Source organism: Syngnathus scovelli, chromosome 10, assembly GCF_024217435.2.
Source record: "Syngnathus scovelli strain Florida chromosome 10, RoL_Ssco_1.2, whole genome shotgun sequence".
NCBI lineage: Eukaryota > Metazoa > Chordata > Actinopteri > Syngnathiformes > Syngnathidae > Syngnathus > Syngnathus scovelli.
Window position 1 is genome coordinate 1,836,966 of NC_090856.1, and position 24,615 is coordinate 1,861,580.

The window sequence follows — 24,615 nt, forward strand, 5'->3', positions numbered from 1 at the left end:
TATTTTTACTTTGGTAAGTAGACACCCTTTGAATATTGTAATTTCCTTGACTATTTGTATTTATTTTGAAAAGTGTCGATGAGTTGTCAATTCTGGGCTTCCGTCAACATATGATTTTTTCACATCCGGGTATTGGAATCGGGTGACTCGTCTTCACTCCATGACTTACTGCTAACAACTCAGACAAGCTACAAGTTATCAAAACAAAAAAGAAAAGCTGATGTACAAAGGACAAACATATTCCCCCACCCGTAAATGCAGTCTTGCTAAGTGAGAGTCCTGATTCTAATGTCCGCTACATGACGACCAAAGTTACGTCAACGAACTTCCTCCTGCTTTCTATGACGTGAGTCGTCAACTAAAGATAAAGTCAAATCAAGGTCGGTGTGTGTGTATGTGACTCAAACCTTAAATGTGTTTAACTGGTTAAAGTTGTGTTTTGGTAAATTCCCAAGGTAGCCTGTTGTAGCTAGCTGGGGGGGAAGGCCCAACAGATTTGTAAAGAAACACGACAAACTCGTCCTATGTTTTTGTCAAGTTTAAATACTTTTGTTGTCATTGCTATGTATAGATAAATCCATCAGTTTGTTGTGTATACTGCCCCGACATATGTTTATATAACAATTGTCAACACTGCCCAAGAGGAGAGATTCAGATTTTAAAAAGTAAATAAAATGAACCCTAGTCTAACATCATAATTTATAAATGCTAAACTTACTCAAACTTCAGATTTGACAAAGTTTTGTACACTGTCAAAATCTTTAAAGCTGCTTGTCAATTTATTTCCTCCAAAACTGCAAAGTCATCTTTTTGAGATATCTGACCCTGACAACACAGGGAATGACCTCCCTCTTGTTGGAATTTGTATATCCACCTATTCCCAAGCAACAGAACAGTTTGCAATACAGGCCACAGGGCTTAGTAAAATGTGCCGTGAGCGTGTTATATTTGCCAAAGTACTGACACAGACGTGGAAGTGTTGGCGTCATGCAGCAGTCACAAAATCAGATTCCAAAGCAAGATCACCTTGTTGTGGACTTTTTGGGAAGAGCTTAGGCTGAAGAGTAGCAGCGCCAGGATGTTGCCGCACGCCGATATCTTTTCGGACTTTGCCCGTCATCACAGTAACGGAAACCGTTTACCTGTCGATAGCATGTGAGCTTAGATTAGATCAGCTGTGTTCTGTGTAATGTTTCAGTTAGACCAGGTTCTTGTCATGCTAGTGGTTTAACATGGATTTTCATTTGATTTTTTTGGTCATTTTGTGCTCACCTTCTATTCTTTAGGAACCCAAAACTGGTTCAGGGCCATCCTGCGCTTCATGCACATTGTTAAGAGGCTGAAAACTGAAGACAAGAAAGAAGACAGACAGAGCAGGTATGGAAATTAAAACATTTTTGTTTTTATGTTGTCAGTGGAAACGTGTGCTATTTTTTTCATTCATCCGAACATATCTCCACAGCATTAGAGAAGCGCTGGCAAGCATGCCGGTGTTGAACGAGCTCTCCGACAGCACAGAGGTTGTGGAGATGGAGGATGTGACTTCAACCCTTTTCCAGGTGCCAAAACATACGTGGGTCGAACTGCAAAAAATCATTCACGGCCGTCGCCAGAACATAGGCTTTCTCGTCAACAAGGCGCCATATGACTTCCAGTTTGTCCAGAAGGAAGAGGCCAGCAGGCATTCCCATCGTATCTATTACCTCGGTAAGATGGAGAAAAGAACGGGCCTAATTACTGGTGTCACACTAGGCCACTAAAAAAATTGCTTCAAATGGTCGTAGCATGATTTCAGAGTTGCTTTGTCCCCTCATTTGACAGGTACGCCTTACCACATTAGGGGCAGTCAGGAAAACGTCTTACTCTACTCTGACATTCCCAAGAAGGTACGCAAAGAGGGCCTTCTCCGTCTGTCATGGAAGCATCTGCTGGATGACTTTAAGGTGCGCCTGTTTTTATTTTCATTCTTTATTATCAAAACAAAATGGCTTGATCACGAGCGTGTCCTGTCGTCCATCAATTTAGGCCAGTCCTCACGCCAACGTTTTCTCAAGGGAGGAGGAGCTTCTGCGAGAGAGGAAGCGATTAGGGGTCTCTGGCATCATGTCTTATGACTACCACCGATCAACGGGACTTTTCCTGTTCCAGGCCAACAGCAGGCTTTACTACTGCGTCGACGGTTCCGATAACGACTTCAAAGTGAGTTCTACAATTGTAAAATATTTCCAACACCATGTGGACCGATCCATTTTCATTTTGAATTGTGGTTTTCTTTGCATGCAGCAAGAGCCAATGAAGCCTTGTGAGATTAAGAGCAAATGTTCAGGCGCGCGCATGGACGCCAAAATCTGCCCGGCCGATTCGAACTTGATCGCTTTTGTCCATAAAAATGACATTTGGCTGACCAGCATCAAGACGAGCGAAGAAAAGCGGCTCACCTTCTGCTCTAAAGGTCAGAAAGGAGATTTTTATAAAGCATTGCTTCAACGGTGCGTTGATTGTCTTTGAAATGTCATTTCAGGCCTTGATAAATCAAACGCGGATGCCAAAACTGCTGGCGTGGCTTCTTTTGTCACTCAAGAGGAATTTGATCGTTTCACTGGATACTGGTGGTGTCCGGCAGCGGAAGATGGTGAGAAATATGTCTTCATAGTTTCTATTTCATATGTCTTACCTTGTCTTCTTTCTCTGTGTTTTGATTGCTGCCTTAGGATCAGATGGTGGAAAAACATTGAGGATCTTGTATGAGGAAGTGGATGAATCAGAGGTTGACATCATCCACGTTCCATCTCCAGCTCTGGAGGAATGTAGTACGGATGTGTACCGATACCCACGCGCAGGTACTTCTGAGTCATGTGTCCAAATCTGTGCAGAACAACTTTTATTTGGGGTTTCAAAGATATTTAGGTTCTAAAAAAAGACGTTTTAGAACCTAAGTTTCATGAAAAGCTGTAGTATACATTTTACACCACAAGAGGGAGCAACTGCATTGAATGGTTCTGAATTGCATATAACTGCTTATTTCCAGGCAGCAAGAACCCGACTGTTACCCTGAAATTAGCTGAAATCAAGATAAGCAATCTTGGCAATGTGAGTGTTTTCTCCTTTTGAAACGGCTTCTGTTTGTCTGTTTTGTTGTCGTCATCCAATCCAATAAAAATGATCAATAATCTGCCTTCCTCTCTAGATTATCAGCACACAGGAGAAGGAGTTGCTTGTGCCTTTCGCAAGCTTGTTCCCCACTGCAGAATACATCACCCGAGCTGGATGGACTAAAGATGGTCGATAGTAAGTTAGTGTGGTGAAGAAAAAAAAAAAAGTGATGACTCCTCTGACTCACTCTCCTCTCAGTGCATGGGCAGCCCTGATGAACCGAAGGCAGCAGCATCTCCAATTGGTCCTGTTACCTTTGTCGCTCTTCATTCCCGTAGACCTGGACAACGCCACCAGACTGGAGAGCCTGGAGGCTGTTGGGGACACGGCTCACCCACTCATCATTTACCAACAGAAGAGTGACATATGGATCAATGTACATGGACCTCTCCATCATATACAAAAAAAAAAAGTAATGACAGAAAGCTGCAATTTTTTTGTTCAGGTCCATGATGTCTTCTACCCATTCAATCAAAGCAACGATGAGGAGCTCACATTTCTCACTGTGAACGAGTCCAAAACAGGTTTCTGCCACCTGTATAAGGTCACCACACTATTGGAACGGGGCGGTTACAACTGGAGCAAAGACTACACACACTCTGAAGGTATCTTGGTGCTAAATCGAAATATTCATGTCAGCATTTTCCATGTTAACTGATCCCCCTCTGGTTTTATTCTTCACAAACACCAGATGATTTCAAATGTCCAATCAAGGAGGAGGTGGCACTGACGAGCGGGGAGTGGGAGGTGTCGGCCAATCACGGGTCAAAGGTTCGCTTCTATTGACGTAAAGCATCGGGAGCGTGACAAATCATTCTGATCTTTTTCTGTTGTGTTTGATGCAGTTTTTGCCCAACCCTCAGATTTGGGTGGATGAGACCAAAAAGCTGGTGTACTTCCAGGGAACAAAAGACTCGCCCCTCGAGCAACACTTGTACGTCGTGAGCTACGAGTCACCGAGAGAAATCGTGCGACTCACCAAGCTTGGGTTCTCTCACAGCTGCTCCGTGAGCCCTGTGCGTACTCACTCACGACGCACCCCAAAACACACAAGGGCATATGTGTCAACTCTCAAATGTGTTTTTTTGCGCAGACCTTTGACCTGTTTGTGAGCCACTACAGCAGCCTGACCAGCACACCTTGCGTGCACGTCTTCAAGCTGAACAGCTCAGAAGGAAACCCGTTGCACAAAGAGCCCGAGTTCCTGGCGAGTCTGATGGAGCCTTCTGGTACTGAGTGACTTTTTTCAAGGTTTCTTTGAAATAGGAAATAAATTGGGAGCATTTTTCGTGTTCTGTTTAGACTTGATCACAATGATGTTCTCCTGGATTTACTTTCAGATCTCCCCCGTAATTACAGCCATCCTGAGATTTTTAGCTTCATGGGGAAGTCTGGCTTTCAGCTTTATGGCCTCTTGTACAAACCACACGGTTTGGTTCCAGGGAAGAAATATCCTACTGTTATCTTCGTCTATGGTGGTCCTCAGGTTTGAGTTCTTCATTCTAATTGTAAACAGTTATGTATTTTTTTTTCTTTTGCTGAGTTTAACAATTTTTTCATGTTTTTTTTCCAGGTCCAGTTGGTAAATAATTCATATAAAGGCATCAAATACCAGCTGATGAACAGTTTGGCATCTCTTGGTTACGTTGTGCTCATCATCGACGGGCGGGGCTCCTGTCAGCGAGGACTCGCGTTTGAAGGAGCTGTGAAGGATAAAATGGTATGGCTGTTCTTCACTCAAACTGAATTGATGGCAGAAATGTAACTCTTATTTTCCTTCACCAGGGTCAGGTGGAGATTGAAGACCAGGTAGAGGGTTTGCACTACATAGCGGAAAAGTACAAGTTTGTGGACTTGAAACGTGTCGCCATCCATGGCTGGTCCTATGGAGGCTTCCTCTCTCTCATGGGCCTCATTCACAGACCTGATATCTTCAGAGTAAGTTTTTCCTCATGTTCCTCCTGTCTTTTATATGAATTAACAGAATATTTTTTTGCGTGTTTAGATTGCCATCGCAGGAGCTCCAGTCACAATGTGGATGGCTTATGACACCGGTTACACAGAGCGCTACTTGGATACCCCCGAAAACAACCAGAAGGGCTACGACGCTTGCTCGGTTGCACTTCACGTCAACAAGTTCCCCAATGAGTAAGAGCGTTCACTTCAAAATACACTGCTTTTAGTTCACATAGCCACATTAGCATGTTAACAAAAACTATTAGGAATGTTCAATGTCCCAAAAATGTTTCAACGTGGTTTGTCACAAAAAAGTAACATTAAGAAGTGTGGAGTTTGTTTGTTTGTTTGTTCTCCCCATGCCTGCCTGTGAATGTGCTGAATGGTGCCGTTAAATCCCACAGACCAAACCGACTACTGATCCTGCATGGATTTCTTGACGAGAACGTTCACTTTTTTCACACTAACTTTTTGGTATCCCAACTCATCCGGGAAGGAAAACCGTACAGTCTTCAGGTAGGTCTCAAATGACATCTTACTTTTACTTTGCTGTTGTATATAAAAGTATATCATCCTTACCTTCAATTTAAGGACGTCATTCAAATGAATCTTCACAAATTGATTGACAGTCAGAGCTGTAATGACGTTTGTTCACGGTTGCTGTTTTCCGTTTAAAATGTCTTAAGGTTTATCCCAATGAACGGCACAGCATCAAATGTCCAGAGTCTGGAGAACATTACGAAATCACGCTGGTGCATTTCCTCCAAGAGAACCTCTGATCTTTTGTTTTTTTCCCCTCACACTTATATGATGCGCACACGACTCTGTTCCAACAGGGGACGCTGTTGTGCATCTGTTTTTATGCACAAAAAGTCTTGAGCTACTTAATGAATGTTGTACTTTCTAGTAGAAAGTTTCTACTCATATTTATATTCATATTTTCAACTTTTGGAAAGTACTTTTGAGTTATAGTCTACAACATAAGACATACTAGAGGTCCACAATATTTTTGTTTTTATTGTCCATTTTGCCCTTATAATTATATTGAGCACTGTTTCACTGTCTTAGCTGGTAAGGAGCCTCACTAGCAACATTAATGACCTTTTTTTTTTTAATCAACAAAGTAATTATTTTTGTTAGTTGTCATTGAGGTTGTCTAAGTACTGTGCTATTTTGTCAAACTTTGATTAAAAAAAATATATATATATTTGTGCAAAGGATATTATTGCGGTATTTTTTCAAATATCAATATTAGCTGACTTCATACTGTGTAAAATCTCCTAAAAAGATTTAATGGCCTTGTTACTTACTGCTCTGATGAGCACGATCATTGCACGCATTTATTTGCTTCCTGTCATTTGGAAAAAATATACGGGGAAGTAAACCAAGATATTGTTTTTAATATTTCAAAAGTTTTGCTGTTGGTGTTCATACTTTGTGTGGAATTTTTAGGTACCTGATCAGGACAAGACACAAACTTTTGAAATATTTTTGAAATTTATTTTCACTCCTTACAAAAGATATATTTGATGTAGACAAGTTAAAAAAATACAAAAAAATAATTTGTTTTAAAAAGCCCTTATAAAGGGAATTGTCATAATTGTCAATGTGACAGAAATTTTACAGCATAGCATAGAAACACAAATCTGATAATTCAGTGCAAAAAAACAGATGATAAATGTGCTTGCTGACTTTGTCAGCCAGTTTTTCCAGTCTTAAGTTCTTCTCATCTTGCTTTGGTTCTTCTGCTGCCTCACTCAAGACGTCATTGTTGGTTTATTGAAATGAGTGCAAGCTTCATAAGAGCTGTCCTCAAAGAGTTGTTATGTCTCTTGGTGTTGTTCCAAAACATCCTCCTCGGCGAGCCGGACCTTCTTTGATATTTGCCGTGACCAGATCATTGTCGCGGTCATCTTTGTTGAAAGGAAGACTGGAGACTCCTTTCAGAATGCTTCCTCCCTGAAAAGAGATAACATTGTCAAGATCATGCAATGGAGGCCTCATTTCTCTGAACTTTGGACTGTCTGCAGACAACCCTGACAACAAGTCAGGCTGTGTACTTTTGAGTGGCAAAGGTTTAGTTTTGTTTTAAAACGTGGCACTTTAAATAGCTCATTATTTGTCTAGCATGACGCAATCTTTACAGCACTGTCAAAGTTCAATGCATTGCTGGAGCTAGTTTTTTTTTCCCGAGGGGGGGGGGCACTTCAATTACCTGAACTTCTGAACATTATATAACGGAAAAAGTTTTTCAAAGTCATTTAATTACCTCTTTGGCCGTCAGTCGACGCCGTATTTTCCGTCAGTGTTGTCTCCTCGTGCCTACGCCTGAGGAATCGGACTCCCCTGTGTGAAACCTAGAAAGATGGAAGTCCGTCAGTCGAGATGAACTTCTACGTTTGTCTCTGAGGACGGAAAGACGCTCACCTTTTTCTGCAGTGTCAGCAGGTGTAAACTCTGCTTGTCCAGCTTGTCTTGTTGCTGCCTGATCTTGTCCACCATTTGGTCGATACGTCTGTTTTGCACCGCCATGATTTTCTGGGAGCACAACTTTCTGTTAGGTGTTTGTCGTCACTCAGCATTTTAAAACTCAAGTTTCTTTCAACTCACCTGGATGAACGACATTGTTAAGTTGTCACCTCTGTTGACATCTGTGGTCTCTAGAAGCGCTTCATCCACTTTCTCCTCAAGCGCGTTCATGCGGGAGTGGAATTCCTTGGTCTGCTTCATCATCTCCTTAACCTCAGCACCCATTTTTTCCTTCTCTTCTCGTTCGGCCTTCACGACTTTGTCTTGCTCAATCTGCGTTCCCTCCAGCGCGACCATAGTGGCGTTGAAAGCTTTCAGACGGCTGGTGATGTCCCTCATCTGGGCTTTGGTCTTGTCTACATGCTCCTTGAGACCTTGGCCCAGCTGAAGCAGGCCGTGGGCCACCACGTTGACGTCATCCCACGAGGCGTACTTGGCTCCCCTGTCCACGGGGAAACCCGCTGCTGCGTTGAAGAGCAGCACGGGGACAAGGATGGCGGTCTGAAGCGTCTTCATCTTGGCTTTGTTTGGATTGGATTGTTCTTGTTGTCTGTGGTTTGCTGTGGACGGAATTGTCAGGTTTTTATAGCTGAGCACTCTTGCTGTGATTGGCTGCAAGGCTTTGGAGGTGGAACACGGAGGATAGTTTGGGGAGTGGAAACAGGTCACCACTTGTAAAATGACGCAATCCAAGCACTTCATTCCTGGCAGACATTCATAATTGTGATAAAGATTGTTTTCTTAAAATATTACAATCCCATTAGTTTTATGCAGTAGAAAGAATATTGTTTATTAAAGATTATGTAAAATTTTAAATGCTCAATTAACGCTTTAATTAATTTGAAGTATTTGGTTAAGGTTAGGTTGTTTTTAATAGACCTTAAGGACCTTAAACCACAGATTAGAATAACAAATTTGGCTTCATTCAGTTATTTAAAATCTGTCACCAAAGATTCCAAATTAAAATCAAATAACACAATATACATTCAACTATTTATTTATTTGATTAATTCCCGATAAAGTGAAATATGACATATGTAGGCAAGAAAATGAAATCCCAGCTAGTAAAATATTTTTTTCTGTTTGGTGCCAGTAGCTGCTATGAATCAGGAATGGTGGGGAGAAGTTGGTGAGAAGTAGGGGAAAGTTCACCCCGCCGGGCTCTTTACAGCCTTGCTCTTGCCTGACAGCAAAATCACAAACAATGGCACGCACATCAAGACACGCACATGAAGCCAGACACCACTCACGTTTTCCACGAAATGGAAACTGAAACACTTTCGCTGTATTTAGGCAGATTCAAACTTTATTAGTTTAATAACCAAATTTATAGCACATTTAAATTTTTGTCAAATTAATTCTCAATCCCCCAAAAAATATAAAAAAAACATTAAAACATTTAAATTTTTGTCAAATTAATTCTTAATCCAAAAATCAATTAAAAAAAAAGAATTAGGAGTTTTTAATGATTGAATGACTATATTATTAAAACAATGTTACCTATTTTAAAGCATACACATTGTAACTTTCTACATAGCTTTGTGTGTGTGTTTTTTTCCTCCTGTCCATTCATTCAGAAGAACAATAAGTGAAATGTCAAGGACACGTTTATCCACAGTGCTCATGCAGAGCACGTTTCCCTGCAGCAGCAGCTGCTGCTCGGCACGTATCCCCCATCCTCCTCTGCCTCTGCTGACGTGAGCAACGTGAACACACTGTTCCATGAAGGCTTGCCCCTTCTATATCGGCATTGAGCATAAAATATAGTCATCAATTCAATTAAAAAAGCAGTATTGTGTTCATATTTAAGATTTTATTTTACATCTGGTAATGAAGTGACCCCCAGTAGCGGTGATGAAAAATTGTGGCCATCTTAAATTGCTCGTCCCTGATTTACCTAAAATAAACTTACCAGTGATATTAACTAATACATTCATTTGAATTAACCAGTTAATGCAAGAAACATTACAAGACTCTCGATAATGTAAATACGCCCGATCTCGCTAAATGTGAGCGTCTAAATGAAACTGAATAATTCCTGATCATCTTCTGAACATTCCTAAATTGTTGTTAGCGATCGGCAAGGCTGCTGCATAAATGACAACACCATGTGTCCCATCACATCTGCACGTGCATAGTACACGAGATTCCCTCCACTGGGTAGAATGGGATTTTAGACACCAGTGGGTTAGTGTGTGAAAGGTGAGGCTGTCGTCACATGGTTTCTCTGTTGCATCAGCCTTGGAGAAAAGCTGCTGCTGCTGGAACACAAACAAGAAATGTGTTCTCAGCAGCCACAATAATGCTCTCGAGTAAGATTGTTCAAAATGTTGCCACAGACTGTCTTGATCATTGTATCATATCACTGCAAGTAACAAGTACAATCTATATTTAGTAGTGCGTGTGCAGAAATGGCATCCCGCAGGGATCCATGCTTGGACCAGTACCGTTTTGTCTATACATGCTTCCCTTGGGAAGTATTATAAAGTACTCTGTTAGAATATGTTGATGGCACGGACATTGTATTGTTTTGCATCTGATTATTTTATGGCCAACAAGCTTTATATTATTATACAATTTTTTACTCTAATTAAAACTCAAATGAACATAGAAAAATCTCTTAAGTTGTGTGCTGCTCTGTTTCAAAAGGCGCCGTTGGTTATAAAATTAACTGTTGCTGCCATGAGGAATTCATTTCCTCCGGGAACTAAAAACAGCTGCTATTTACACTCCAAAGGTTGAGTTTTCCTTCATTCATCACTTGTATTGGAATGAACTTTTACCCAGATTCCACTCAGAGTATGCATCCTTTTTGTCCCAGCTTGCTCTGTGGCTTGTTCTTGCCAATTTTTTTTTTTTTCTTTCACAATCTCATTCTCCAGCTTGCACTTTAACCCAGAAAGCGTTGTTGTTTTTCAGAGGCCTCGGCACAACAGACTTGTCTTTTTTTATTTATTTATTTTTTGATGGACGGATGGATTGATGACTCCTGTTTTGTTGGATTTCAGGACATGTAGTGATCAAAAGTAGCAAATGAGAAGAATCTAAAGATTTACGCCACCAGGAAAATATTTGTTTGTGAAAGTTATTAGCTGATGAATTCAGTAACACACTTTTCATCTGTGTGTAAACAAGTTTTTTCAAACTGAAGACCTTGAAACCAGTATAAAGGCATTTATGACTTCTTCCTGACCTGCCCACTGAACTCTGTTGAAGGAAAGTAAAAACATGTTTTGCTGCCAACCTATATGGACTTTGATGCACACTTGGAGATGACAGACGGGTATTGTGTCACTTCATTCTATTTGCACGTAAGTAAGGTGAGAAGGGGGGTGATTTTATTGTTCTGATAAAGATCTGCTCATGTTTTGGCCCTCCGGCTTGCAAGGTCGGACTGTAAAGTTTGCACGTGTCGTGCAGCAGGAGACCACAGTTCAATTTTCAGTGTTTGTGTGGTGATACATTTAAATATAGTAAAAGTAAATGTTACGCGTCATAAGTAAATAAAACAAAAGTAATTCTCGGACAGTGACCTTAGAATAGTGATGGATTTTGTCCGCTGCTCAATGTTTGTGTGTTTTGGTCAATCAGGGTCACTGAGAGTTTCAACATCTAGGCGAGAGGTCGGGTTGACCGTGAGGAGGAAGATGATAGAAACTTCCTCCGGCTGTACAGACCATTTGAAAACAATTCTTTGGAAAACACAGTGGGGACACAATTAGCTTGTCTTAACCTGCAAGTTCATTGGAAAGAGGCGTTTTCCATAGATGCAGTGTTTTTACAAATTCAAACTCTGTATGAAAATTTTTTTTTCTTTCCTCTGAATCACTGAACAAAAAAACGGTTCCAAATCTCAACTAAAGTAGAATCAAACCGTTAAATATTGCAAAAACATGCTACAGTACATTACAGGCGTTTCCATCATTAAAATAATTGAAATCAATTCAGAGTGGGCAATGAAATAATGTGGAGGATAACGTTGTTTGAAAATAAAATAAAAAAACATTAGCTGAGTGTCATCAAGCGTATCATTTATCATTTATGAAAAGTTTTATATTCAAAATGTATCACATTGAGGGGTTAAAGTTCATAAAAGGCCTCCATTTTCCTGCCATCTGTTTTTTTGAGAGTGTTAGTAACTGATTCATTCACAAGATGTCCTCTTGTTTCTCCTAGGTCGCAGTGACCTACCAAACATTTCATTGTTCCTCTGCAGGCCATAGGAGATCCAAGATTTCCTTTCGGACAAGTTTGCAGTCAAACTCAAGCACTCTCAGTGTTTGCAAATTTCCAGGTCATAGTGAAAACATAAGTAGCAGCGCCCCCTGCTGCAGCAAAGACAGCAACGCGGCTTGCGGAGAAAGATGCCGTTAAAAGCACATGGTGAGTCAACCAGATGGTGGAATAAAAGGAAAAAAAAACCTCAAAAAATACTATTGTAAATTTAAAAAAAATCTGTCTCCTAGTAATTGTTGATTATACATAAGTCTTTGTTTAACCGAGTAAGTTTAATATTATTTTCAGGGAGTTGACCGCTATGGAAGTCATTTTCTGTGAGCTGTAATGTAAACCTTTAACCAGTAGAGGGTGCTAACTGACATATAACTGTATTTAAATCTGCACCGGAGGTGTAAAGTTTACAAGACGTGCACCGCGCGGTTGCCGTGACAGTAGAATTAGCTCAAGTGGCATCTTGGAGCTCCAAGCAGATTCCACGGGTGTCACTCCGCCCAGATCCCTAATAAATCTAAAATATATGTCTTTGCACATCGAAAAACTCGAGCTGAGATTCAAACAGATTTGTGATTTGATTGGTGACATTTTTTCACGCTCTGACTGTTTTATTTTGAAAGTACAAATCGGAAACGCTCCTTCCTCTCAACATTATTTTAACACTTGTGAACTTTTTAAGGGGAATGGGAGTTCTCCTTCTTTTCCCCTCCCGAACTTTCCTTGCTTTCCACGAGAGGCATGAGCAGAACTAGTGTGACGGCCCGGCCCAGGAGACAAGTCAGAAGGTAAGCAAGAGCCGCAGGCTTACTTTTGCACACATCGATGCGCCAAATTGATTGATTGGCTGCTCCATTTACGTGTTATGGTGATTAGTAGTTAGAGACTCGCCAAGGACTGAAACAAATTGAGTTAAACTATGCGCTTGTGTTTAATGTTAATGCTTCAAATTCTTGCCTGCAAAGTTATCCCGTTATATGGCGTTAATGTTGATTTCCCCCCCCCCCAATAACGTCATCATCCTGTCCCTGGTGTTAACGTTGTTTTGTTTACTATCCTCACAAAACCTCAACCAAAACGATCAAAATGCTAATCTTTGGTCTTTTTTGCTTTTACCATTACGACTTGGGAATTATTTCTTTGGTTGTTTACTTGTGTACCTCAGATGTTTTCACTCAGTAAACATGTGAAGCCTCCCCCCCAACTTTTATTGCCTGACACTTGCTGCCTTATGTGAGGCTGCTGATAAATGACTGTTAATGTCATTAGTTTGTTACATATTGAGCAATCACTGCATTTCATTGGGTTAGTAATCTGTAAAGCTCATCATATACATAGAAAGCACGTCAACAGCTTTGCAGATCTGATGGCAGCTTTCTGATTGTGGAATTTTGGAAGTGAGAAGCAAATGTAAAAATATATTTACGCCGAAAAGGAAACATCATCCACTACATACGTTGCTGCAGTCTCCTTCAAAAGTATTCAAACAGCAAAGTCAATTCCATTGTTTTACCTAGTGGAGAATTTCAAATTAAAAGTTTTCATTTTGTTATTTACATGTGGGGTTCTTGAATAGTGTAAGTGGGACAATATCGTGATTATTTCTGCTGTTTACACAGTAAGAGCGGGAAAAGGGTGTTCCCCAAGCACACACCATTGAGAGTGGCTCTTTTGGTGACCTCAGGGTTGCGTGTTGCTTTTATCAGCCCATCAGTACAAACAGTGCAGGATTTGTGCGCTGCACTTAGAAATGGAGAATGGAAGTGTTGTTAACCACGTTTAAATACCATCAAATTGAATATCAATCAATTTAACGCAAGCGGCGTGCTGGAGATGTCATTCAAGTACGACGTTCCGTGCTGTTCCCTTGGGCGTCTTTACGGACGTGTACCTTCAGCTTTGACTTACTGCTGCCTCAAATAGACGCTCTGTAAGTTTAGTCGGACATATCAGGAGGCCAGAGGAACTCTCTGGTTCTGCACGCTCCTCTTGAGTCTGCAGCCAGAGTTCATTTAAGCAGACTCTTTTTAAATTTAGCTCTGTGGTCATGCAATGTCCTGAAGCTTGATCAAATGCATGATGTAGATTTCCATTTTTAGCCTGATTATGAGTTCATGTTATCAGACAGTGCTGTCATGTGAGGCCAGAAAGTCTAGACTCAATAGAATTCGTTTACCTGGACTTGTTGCAGACCTCCTGCAAGGCTAAACTAATACAATATGTGGAATGCAATACAAAGATCATTTTGTCCATTATGAACTTTCAGGTAGTTCTCTTCAAGTTGATTGTAACTTTGTGAGTCTGTTTGGAGCTTTGTGGAATTCCAGCCTCTTGTTACTAATGTTACACAAAGTGATGACTGGTCTCCAGATTTATTTTTTTATTACTCAAAGCAAAGTCTTGTTTGGCCATTTGGAAAGCTTCAAAAGGCTTTTCTCAGATGTTATAATAAGACTGTTTATAATGTTTTACATGGCGCGATTGGGATCTTTGGGAAAAAGCTCAAGCGATTTTATTATAATAAATGAATTTTTGCTGTTTATATTTAGATGCTCGTCCACAAGTCTTGAGAAAGTTTTGAAATGTAGATAAAGGTGAAGGCAAGATGACTAAAAATAAAAAAGGAGGAATTGCTTCATTAGGAGGTTCTCGAGGGAAATGTATTTGTGGAAATAACAAACATAAGTTCAGAATCTTCGCTTTTCAACTTTGAAGTTTGCCTACAGAAAAGACTCTTGTGTTCATTTGGTTCTTAACGGAAAAATGATGTGTGTGTCGCTTGTGGAAAAGCTTCCCTGCCCTATGAAGTCATTTTTGAAGACTCAAGTAGGTGTTAACAGTTAAGTCAAACATTCTTGTCATCATATTTTATTCTCTTTTGCTTTAAAAAAAAATCATTTGATGTTTCATATGGAAACAAACACTTTTTAATAATGATAATAATAATAATGTATATATATATTTTTTAATAAAAGCTCAAAACAAAGTTTTCAGTTTTAAGTTTATTTTCCGCTCCAGGTGGGTGTCTGTGACAAAAGAAAAGGCAACGCGGTGGTCAAACAAAATGAGAGCGGGTCAAATTTGCCTTTCCTTTCTGTCTGTGTGCCTTTGTTTGGTCTGCCAACAAACCTTGATGTTTACAGCAAACTCTCAAAGGGTCAACACACAAATCGCTTCCAGATTGTGCAAAAGTTAAAGTCGTTAAACGGCAAAAAGGGAATACAAGTAGTTATCATATTATGTGACGTCAGTGACACAAAAGACCAATTGAACCAAATGAGTCCTTTCTGGGAAACTCAATTACAAAGCACATCTTTTTTTTTTTTTTTCTTTTAACTTTGAGCATCTCCAAAGCGGCAAAGGTGTGTACTTTACACTGTACCTTGTCATTAGGTACAGAGTGCTATAATTGGTAAAGGAAATAACATATATGTGTTGTTTCTAAGCAGAAACATGGCTGCTGCCATCTGGTTTGTTTCCAAAAGATGGAAGATGCAAACATCTGTAGTCGCTACTGTTGTGACAAAGGCTCAAGTGTTTAAAGCCCAGGTCAACGCGAGAGGTTTGAATTTTGCTGTGTGCTCGCTAGGTGACATCATTGAAAAAAAAAAAGCCCATTTGCTTGGAACGGCGAGATACAAACTGAGGGCTCTTTGTGGCCCTTATGGAATGCCATTGTTCTCAAAATGACAGACATAAAGTAGCTATTCTGAGAAATACTATAATTCATATCTTGTCATCTTTGGTTTCCGTGGCAATACATTTTGTTTTTTTTTAATCTTCGATCAAAAGCCACAATGCTGCTTTGCCCACACGCAAAGCAGCATTTTTCTTTATTCACACTAACACAAATTTCCGTCCTTAAAATACATATTTTCATTTTTAGCACATTGGCCAATATTTTTGGCAGAACCCAACAGCTCGTTAGGGGTGTGGAAGCTATCACTTTTCTTGCCTGTCCGGAAATATTTGACTTTTCCACAAGAATCGAAGACATGAGTACAAAAACTGTGAATCGGTGAGTTTTTTTTCCCCAGGCTCCGCCCCCAAATTGCGAACGCCATTGTAGTCGGGCGTTCACACAATCAAGTAGTACTGCTTCTCACAAAACAACTTTATTAGATTGCCCATTCAACATTATGAACCTGGACACAGTTGTGAGAGAACCAACAGACCTTCTCCTATGAAGGGAAACAAGCAGGCCTCACAAAAACACGGCGAGACTGAGAGGAATAAAGCGTCATTGTCGATCCACAATGTGCTCGATTGTGCTGGCCGAAACAATCTGGAAGGAAAAGGGAGGGCCTTCCCTTCCCGCATGCCATGTTTCGAGTCAACCTGGTAGATGGGAAGTAGCTCCTCTTCAAATGTGGACAGTAAATAGTCAGAGGTGTCAACATACTGTCTGTGATGTCAGAGGAGGCAACATACTGGATGTGAAGCTTTGGAGCCAAACTTCATGCGACCTTTGTTTCATGATGGTGTGTGTGTGTGTGTTGTGGTCATGCCGGTTATTTGTTCAGCGCTCACCCGCTTGTCTTTTCCTGCTGCCTTCAGGAAGCAGCTTTCAGGACAGCCTGATGGGCTTCCTGCCTCCTCCTCCTCGTCCATGCTGATTCCTACTGGGAGACAATGGCAGGTCTCCTGCAGGGGCATAGAAGGGTGGGCAGGAGTGTAGGAGTGAGATTTATTAGGGGAAAAAGTGGACTTCCTTTCAGGAAACTGCACGTTTGTGTCAAAGCAGAAAGCTGACTTTCGTTTTGAATCAGGTGTGAGTCAAAAAATGAATCGTTCAGTTGAGGTTTATTGAGGATTAAATGTCATTGGTGTGCATTTTTCACATATTAAGCAGCCAAGTGGTAAAAGCGGTTGCCTGTTCAGAAGGCCAAAAAAAAAAATCCCTCCGCCCCTCGCCAGGGCTACTCTTTTGCCCTGACGTCCCTTTTTTGGGGGGAAAAAGAGGCGGCCTTGGGGAAATGAGGTCATTTTTGCAGAACATGAGCCTGAGACCTAAAGCAGGACATTTCCTCTTCCGTGAAAATTATCATCAATTTTGTTTTCTTGCATTTTGGTTCTGTCAAAAAATAGTTTCATTTATATAAAAAAAAAAAAAAACACATTTTTTTTGGGCGTACTGCCTATATATTTAAAATGATTTTGGTTTTCACTGACTTAATTTGGGCTGTATACAATCGTGTGGCTTTCGGCAGCTCGGGGTGTCGAGAGAAAGAATGCAGCTTCACCATGCACTCTGTAATTTGCTGCCTCGCATCAAATCGGACAAGAGTGGATGTGTGTGCGTGTGAAGAGTAATGACAGTCATGGGAGATGAGTACGGGCGGGGAGGTGAGAAAAGAAAGTACTTTAATGCTATGAACGTCAGAAAAGTTATTTTTATTTCGGGACTTGTTAAGAAACTTAATGTCTTTGAAGATGAATGAAAATTGTCTTGACGTTGTCGACTGTGCAGTGGTTATAAAAAGTCTGCACACCCCTGTCCAATTGTCAGATTTGTGATATATAAGAAATTGTGACTATATAATAATTTCAAAACAAGTCATCTGAATCTGACCCAGTTTGATACAAAGTGTCCAAGAATGTTTGTGTTTTCAAAATTCTGGCTGTGATGTAATTGGCACACTTTGTGAGAAATTAAGTAAACAAATCAAAGGCATGTGTTTTTAAAAAAAGAAGTCATGCAATCAATTGCTTCGGTCCGGTCTGGACTAAAACACATTGGCCAAGGTCTCGACCTTGAAAACTATTTGCGTGTTCATTGTGCTGTGTCCCGAGACAAGAAACAGGCCAACAAAGTCAGTAGCTGATAAGACGATACTAAACAGAGACTTCCAGACCTTCCATGTTTTGTTGTTTACCGTTGAGGACTATTTATGAACGCATTCACCATCAATCATCAGCCGTGAAGCCCTTTTAAGTATCTTGTGGGTTTTGTGGTTTTTATATTCACAATAAACTGACAAGTGTGTGTGTATACAGTATGTGTGTGCGTTATCAGTAGTCCGTCAGATACAAGGACGCGTGTTGGCGTGTTTCAACAGCAGGTTGTAGGAATGTGCCCGAGGCTGCAAGGAAACACATCATTGTGTTTTAAAGCTTAATGAATGACACTTGAGGTTCTGTGTGTGATTTTCTTTTTTTTTTTTTTTTTTTTTATAGCCTTCTAATCAGACTTTCCTTTTTTTGTAGGGCTAAGGTCAACAGAGCAGAGGGAACCAGCCTGGACCTCTAGCCGCATGATTTCTCCATTCAGCCCGAAGGAGGTAAGTCCTATAGTATCAGCCACTAATCTGAAAAAAAAATCTGTATTAGTTGATGTCATATTGTTGAAAAGCAAACATCTGATATTTGAGTTAACAAATCTCTGTATTGGATTTTCTTTTTCAATTCAATTATAAGCACACATGATAAAGTGTAGCTCCATCACATTATAAAATTGACTTTACAGTTAGTAGGAAGAGAGCGCCTTTGCCTTAGAGGCCTTTATAAATCAAAGTAAGTAGGGGAGTGCTTTGGACATGACATCACTTTTGCTTCCTTGTCACCCAAGACAAATGCAATCGTGTCGCTGTCTTGTTTTCTTAGCCAGGTGTTGTTTGAGGCTCAGCGTGCCGAAAGGTCCCAACCCCCCCCCCCCCCACACCTGAAAGATGACTCAGTCGGTGCAAGTTAACCCAAAGCTGCCTGGTAAGTCAATCAGCGCATGTTCTTCGTCTCTTTCAGGACTCCAACCTGACTTAAGTTTAAATGATTCACCTGGAAATCAAAATATTGTTTCCTTGCAGATTTGGCCTCTCCCTTTCTCTACTCCAGTCAAGAGCAAGTGGACCCGCCGGCTTCTTACTCGGTGCAGACCCCGTATGGGTTCCAGCTTGATCTGGACTTCCTGAAATACGTGGAAGAGATCGAAAACGGCCATAACATCCGCAGGGCGGCTGCCGCGTCTCGCCGTTCCGGACGGGGGCTGAAAACCTCTCAGAGATGCGTCGGGGGACGCGCCAGCGGTTGGACGTCCACCGAGTCGCTTTCGTCTCCCGCTAGCGAGGATGGCAGGGTGCCCCCCCTGCCGCCGCCAAGAAACCGTCTTGGCTCCGCACCCTGTGAAGTGCTTTCTCTATCCCCCGTGAGCCTCCTCAATGTCCCTCCACTTTCCGCAAGTGCCAAAGTCCCGCCCCCTCCGCCGCAACGCAACCCTAGAGTGGAGCGAACTCTTCTGGAAACCAGCCGGCGACTGCAGCAGGAACAAGGTCATCCCAACGGCGGGCGATTCCAACTCGCGGATCCACCCAAGCAGCTGTCCGCTTCCTCGGCGTCCAGCCAGCCTCTGCCGAGCAGCTGGACTAAACCCAGTCCTCAAACTTCCGGACTCAACACTCCCGGCACGGCAGCCACTCCGGTTCCCCCCAGCCAACTGCAGACAGTCCGAGAGCAGATGGCCACGGCCTTGAAACAACTGAAGGAGATGGAGGAACGAGTAAAAGGTGTTCCGGCTCTAGAAAAAGAGGTAGCCGAGCTTCGTGCCGAGAAAGATGTGCTGCTCTTAGCGCTTCAGGAGAAGAAAGAAACTGTGGATGTGAGTCCGCAGCCACAGAAACAGTTGGTGGAATCTTCTAGCCAAACCACAGAGAGCTCCCAGAGTCCATTAAGGTGCCCGGCCTCACCCGGTCACAAAGGCCGTGGAAAATCTGAGGAACTGAAAAAGCTTGCCGAGAAGTTTGAGGGGAAGGACGAAAGTCCGGCAGACCTTTCGTCAAAAGTTGTATTGAAGGCTCATGGGAAGCCATCTGTTGACAAGAAGACGGTGGCTGTGGGAGATGATCGGCCCATGGACTCACTTGTTGTCTATTACAGCCACGGTGTGAAAGATGCCGCCGAAGGAACCGAGCTCCGTGTTTGTGAGAAAGCCACAGGAACTGAAAACCCCGTGCTCCTCGAGGAAGGAACACAGGTCGAAGCAGAGACGGCCGAGGCCGAGGTTTGTGTTATGGAGTCACTCCTTGGGCTAACATCTGATGCGCAACAGGAGATGGACACCTTACAGGACACCATCAAATTCCAGCAGGAGACCATTACGAGTCTAGAGAGCCAGCTGAGCTCAGCGGACAAAGATCTGGGAAGTCTCCGAGCACAGGTTGAGGAGATAGCGTTAAAAGTCACGTTTGAGAGGGGGGTTCTCGTCAAACCAGATGTTAAGGATGCCCAGATGGAGACCACGTCCACAACCCTGAAGGAAGCTTCCGTGTCATGCTGCCCAGTTGTAATAGATGTATGTGTAGGTGATAGCTTTCCAGCAGACCTGGTCCTACAAGGTACCCAAACGGATGCCAAGACCACATCAGAAGAACCGGTTTCTGTCACGATGGCCACCGTCGGTTGCCAGTACGAAGACGTGCTTGATGATAAGATTGAAGACCACAAAGTTACTGTGTTAAAGAAGAGACAGTTGACCATCAGTGATTATAAGCTCATTCCAGAGGAGATGGTCAATATGTCTGAGGAGACAGAGGAAGACCAAGGAGACAGAAAGACGGCCAAGACAGGTACCTTCATTTTACTGTCATTAGCTTTCTGACATACGGTGTGGAGTTAGAAGAAAAAAATACAGTATGTTTCATATTTCATCCCTTATGGAAACAGGTATGCTGAAATCAATCATGAAGAGGAAAGACGCCAATGGCGCAGGGGAAAATCGTACGACGGGCAAGAAGAGCTTGCAGTTTGTTGGCATTTTAAACGGAGGGTGAGTCTTCCAATTCTAAAAAAAAAAGAAACAATATTTGCAGCATTGCATTAGAAGCCAGCTCAACTTTTTTTTTACTCATTAGGTATGAATCCACATCCAGTGAAGAAGAGGAAGAGGACGAGGAGGAGGAGGAGGAAGAGGGAAGCTCCTCTGAAGAAAGCGGCGAGGGCGACTGCTTAGACAGCTCGGAGGATGATGAAGTGGATCTGGGGGAAGAAACATCAGAGGAGGAAAGAAACATCAATCTGGATGAGAGCGACACTGACGAGGAAGTTCAAAGATCATCCAACGGGCCATCTGATGGCGTCAAAGAGAAGTGTGCACTCGCGCCTTGTGCTCATTTCGGTTTGTATGTCTTCCTTCAACTGTTCTTCTTTGTAACAGGTTTGAATTGAGCTCCAAAATGCGTGAAGCTTGCCTAATTCTCAAGAATCACCTCAACGATGACATCCAAACACTGAAGAGTAAAGAAGTGGTGCGTCCCAAAAAAAAAAGAAGAGATTCCAATCTATGAAATCTGATGGAAGTTGTGTTGCCATACTTTGCAGCTTGCCAGCACTCACATGGTCCAACTGGAGTGGTTCCGGGTGTCCAGCGCCAAAACGGCTCAGCCGCCGCGGGTGTCCGACTACCTGATGGCGTTCTCCGAGGTGTCCGCGCTGCTGCTGGAGCATGTGGTCAACATGACGGATGGCAACGGCAACAGCGCTCTGCACTATAGTGTCTCTCATTCCAACTTTGGAGTTGTTGATCTGCTGCTGGACACAGGTCAGTGCTCACGGCAGAACTTTTATTTTCTTTGGGTAGTCAAACGGTCGAATGAAATGCAATGCGGGAGTTGTATCAACAAATATGCTTTCAAGGGACAACCATCCTAATTGCACTGCAGCGCCATCTAGTGCAAGGGTGCACAGACTCTCTGGTGCTCAAGTTTGTGGATGAGTTGTTAAAAAAAAAGTTAAAATCTGTGATCATTTTACTATTCAAATAGTTCATTCTCATTTTAAATTGTATTTACAATTAATTTAGTAAGTTAAACAATTATTTAATCCATTAATAAATGCAATTAAAGACATTGTGAATTTTTTATTTTATATTTATTTATGTATATATTTAATTTTATTAATTTAGTGCGTTAAACAATTATTTAATGCATCAATAAATACAATTAAATTACATTGTTAAAATTTTACAACTCTTCTTTATTAGGTATTTATTTTCTAGTATTGCTCAATGTACACCTGACAGTGTCAACAACTTTATTTAAGATGCCCTGTTTTTTTTTTAATCTCATTCTGTAGATCTTTTTTTTTTCCAGGCATGTGCTGTGTGGACAAGCAGAACAAGGCGGGCTACACGGCCATCATGTTGGCAGCTTTGTCCACGGTGAAGGAAGACGACGACATGTCTGTGGTCAAGAAGCTCTTCAGCAAGGGCAACGTCAACGCCAAGGCCAGCCAGGCACGTCGTCTTATTCCACTTTATTTATTTTATGGAGGGATTTAATGTTAGTGTCAGAAAAAGGCGACGCTACCGCATTCTTTGTAAACTTGTGGTCTTCTCGGTTAGCGTGATTTAATCAGCTTGTGAACTGTATGCAGCAGACATCTGCTGGGAGTCATAAGACTGTCTGGCATCACGGCCCGGACTTGAAATCCAATTACTGAGCGCAAAACATCACATGTAATGGGCTATTTATAATTTTCTTTTTAATTGTCCACACAAAGTTTTGCGTTTGAGAGCTCACAAAAAAAAAAAAAAAAGTGCCACTTAAGCTTTTTTGGAACAATTCGTGCTCTTTCAGGACTTTGATTTCTGTGCAGGCAGGTCAGACGGCGCTGATGTTGGCTGTGAGTCACGGTCGTCAGGAAATGGTGGAGGCGCTCCTGGAATGCGGCGCCGACGTCAACGTGCAGGACGACGAAGGTTCCACGGCGCTGATGTGCGCCAGCGAACACGGCCGAGCCGAGATCGTCAAACTGCTCCTGGAGCAGCCCGGTTGCGACATCTCCATCGTTGATAACGTGAGATATGTCGTCACAGCAAGTTTCAATTTGACAAATGTTCTGAGCTCGCAGACTGCTGGATCTGAGCTCCAACCATGTGACTATGTTCACATCTGCGTTTCCGCTTCATCTGATCCCAGGAAACAGCTTGTCTGAGTTTGTTCACTCGCCTCTATTGTTTTTTTCTTGATGCTTTTATTTCCATCCCGAGAAGAGAGAAGGAGAATTCGATCGCTTTTATCCGTCTTCCCTTAACTCCAAATTGTGCTGAGGCGCCCTCGGGTGATTTAAAAAGAAAAAAGAAAAAGCGACACGTCATTCTTGTGCATTAGTTGGAGATTGTTCCAAATGAGGACGAACCCTTTCAAGCAACCAATCCAAGCCCAAACCTTTTTGTTTTTGTTGCATTAGTCAGGATGCCTGGGAAAAAATGTCCAGACAAGCCGACATTTCCAGGCTGACAGTGAGCCAGAATAAATTGGCTTCTGCTGGATTTTGTTTCACTTGTGCACAGCTGGACTGTGAGAGTGATGTTGGCTGGCTGCTGGAATAAAAGCAATGTTACACTACATGAATAGTTTTTAACACGTCTAGAAGTTTATAGCAGAGTTTAGCGGTATTTATCATTATCTGTTTGCAACTCAGGCTTGGCTAATGTTTTTGTTGCACTGCAGGATGGAAGCAATGCACTCTCCATCGCTCTGGAGGCATCTCACAACGACACCGCTGTGCTGCTCTACGCTCATATGAACTATGCAAAAACGCCGTGTAGTGTGGTAAGCGCACCTCTCTCAGCTTGAACTCTCAGGCTACCGTTCAGATTTCAGATTTGAGCAATAATCACCATCAAAAATGACTTTTCCATGTCTATTAGAACACATGCAAAGTATTGTGCAGTACGTTGCTGCCCTCTATTGGCAGCATCATGCTATTGCATCATTTTTATTTTTTTTTCCAATGACATTACACTATTTAGGTGCCATGGAAAATCATCCGTCACTTATATCATTTTTTTAATATAACCCTGATTTACATTTTGTGCTTCAGGGAAGCCCAAAGGCGCCAAGGAGCCCGACCAGCAGCCACAAGTCATGGCCTGCAGAGTAACACGGCCACAGCAGAAAAAAAAACTGGATCTGGGCTGTGAAAAGCACCACTGGAAAAAGTCTCAATATATTTATGTGTTCTAATACGCCCTGCATTTAAAATATTGTTAATATGAGAATATTATTTTTACATAAAGATTATTGTCCTTGACTAATGAGGTTCTTGCATGTCAGTTACTCGAGATTGTATTATTTGCACTCCACTAACATTTTCTACTCGATGGGCTCTACAGTATAACGCTGGCAATTTTATGTTGAATTTCAAGAAACTACAATTCCTTGAGAAAGTTCACGTGAATGACGCAAGTCGAGGTTGGTGCTCGCTCAGCAGAATTACCAAAGAACTACAACTAAAGTGATTGTGGTTATTATCAAGAAAAACAATGTCAAATAGCTAGATATCATCTCTTAAATAAAAATCTCATGAGCTATTTTTTTTGCTGTCATCATTCTATTTGTCCAAACGAATCTAGCAGGTATTTAATAATGAACCTGAAGAAGGATGCTTCAGGATTGCTGAAATCTATAGCAGGAGACTCCAAGGTAAACAAAAAAAATCTTCATTACTAATGTTTTGGATCTAAAGTGTTGTTTACTCGCCAGTTCAGGAGCGTTTAACCAAAGCCATCCAAGAAGTCATCATTGAGGCTGTGTGAGTAGAACTGAACAATATTTTTCTCTTCAATGTTTGAATTGAGTTTGACGAATGCTAATACTGTTGTTTATTAATTCCACTCACATGTGCATGCTGATGCAAGGTGTGCAAAAGAACAACGCCACTACTGTTACAAAGGTCATGTTGGGAGCATTTGGACATCACCCCAAGACCAGGAAGGAGTTCCTCAAGATCACCATAAACAAGGTTTTTTTTTTT

The 24,615-nt window shown here is 41.8% G+C and overlaps 3 protein-coding genes across 4 annotated transcripts; 2 read left to right on the forward strand and 1 right to left on the reverse strand.

Annotated features, from left to right (window-relative positions):
* Positions 1–83: 83 nt before the first annotated feature.
* On the forward strand, positions 84–6,329 carry LOC125976194 (dipeptidyl peptidase 9). Of its 2 annotated transcripts, none has more exons than XM_049732191.2 (21): positions 84–380; positions 1,287–1,377; positions 1,463–1,707; positions 1,822–1,943; positions 2,026–2,199; positions 2,284–2,452; positions 2,522–2,632; positions 2,712–2,840; positions 3,029–3,090; positions 3,188–3,288; positions 3,352–3,529; positions 3,599–3,758; positions 3,845–3,924; positions 3,999–4,169; positions 4,247–4,382; positions 4,494–4,639; positions 4,727–4,873; positions 4,939–5,091; positions 5,159–5,301; positions 5,514–5,625; positions 5,796–6,329. In XM_049732191.2, exons 2-21 carry the CDS (start codon positions 1,322–1,324, stop codon positions 5,886–5,888), a joined length of 2,688 nt encoding a protein of 895 aa, XP_049588148.1. In that variant the 5' UTR covers positions 84–380; positions 1,287–1,321; the 3' UTR covers positions 5,889–6,329. The 2 variants fall into 2 exon arrangements, with proteins under 2 accessions (XP_049588148.1, XP_049588151.1); XM_049732194.2 differs by having other exon boundaries at positions 4,017–4,169.
* A 562-nt stretch (positions 6,330–6,891) lies between these two features.
* Positions 6,892–8,214, reverse strand: LOC125976198 (angiopoietin-related protein 4). Its single transcript, XM_049732200.2, has 4 exons — positions 7,720–8,214; positions 7,537–7,647; positions 7,379–7,466; positions 6,892–7,068 (listed from the first exon to the last, which is right to left on the reverse strand). The coding sequence occupies exons 1-4, from the start codon at positions 8,152–8,154 to the stop codon at positions 7,019–7,021; spliced, it is 684 nt and encodes a 227-aa protein (XP_049588157.1). The 5' UTR covers positions 8,155–8,214; the 3' UTR covers positions 6,892–7,018.
* A 4,318-nt stretch (positions 8,215–12,532) lies between these two features.
* On the forward strand, positions 12,533–24,172 carry kank3 (KN motif and ankyrin repeat domains 3). Its single transcript, XM_049732190.1, has 12 exons — positions 12,533–12,656; positions 18,076–18,149; positions 18,472–18,573; positions 18,672–20,426; positions 20,524–20,626; positions 20,712–20,945; positions 21,014–21,104; positions 21,178–21,397; positions 21,948–22,094; positions 22,457–22,653; positions 23,310–23,411; positions 23,683–24,172. Exons 3-12 carry the CDS (start codon positions 18,537–18,539, stop codon positions 23,740–23,742), a joined length of 2,946 nt encoding a protein of 981 aa, XP_049588147.1. The 5' UTR covers positions 12,533–12,656; positions 18,076–18,149; positions 18,472–18,536; the 3' UTR covers positions 23,743–24,172.
* The last annotated feature ends 443 nt before the right edge of the window (positions 24,173–24,615 follow it).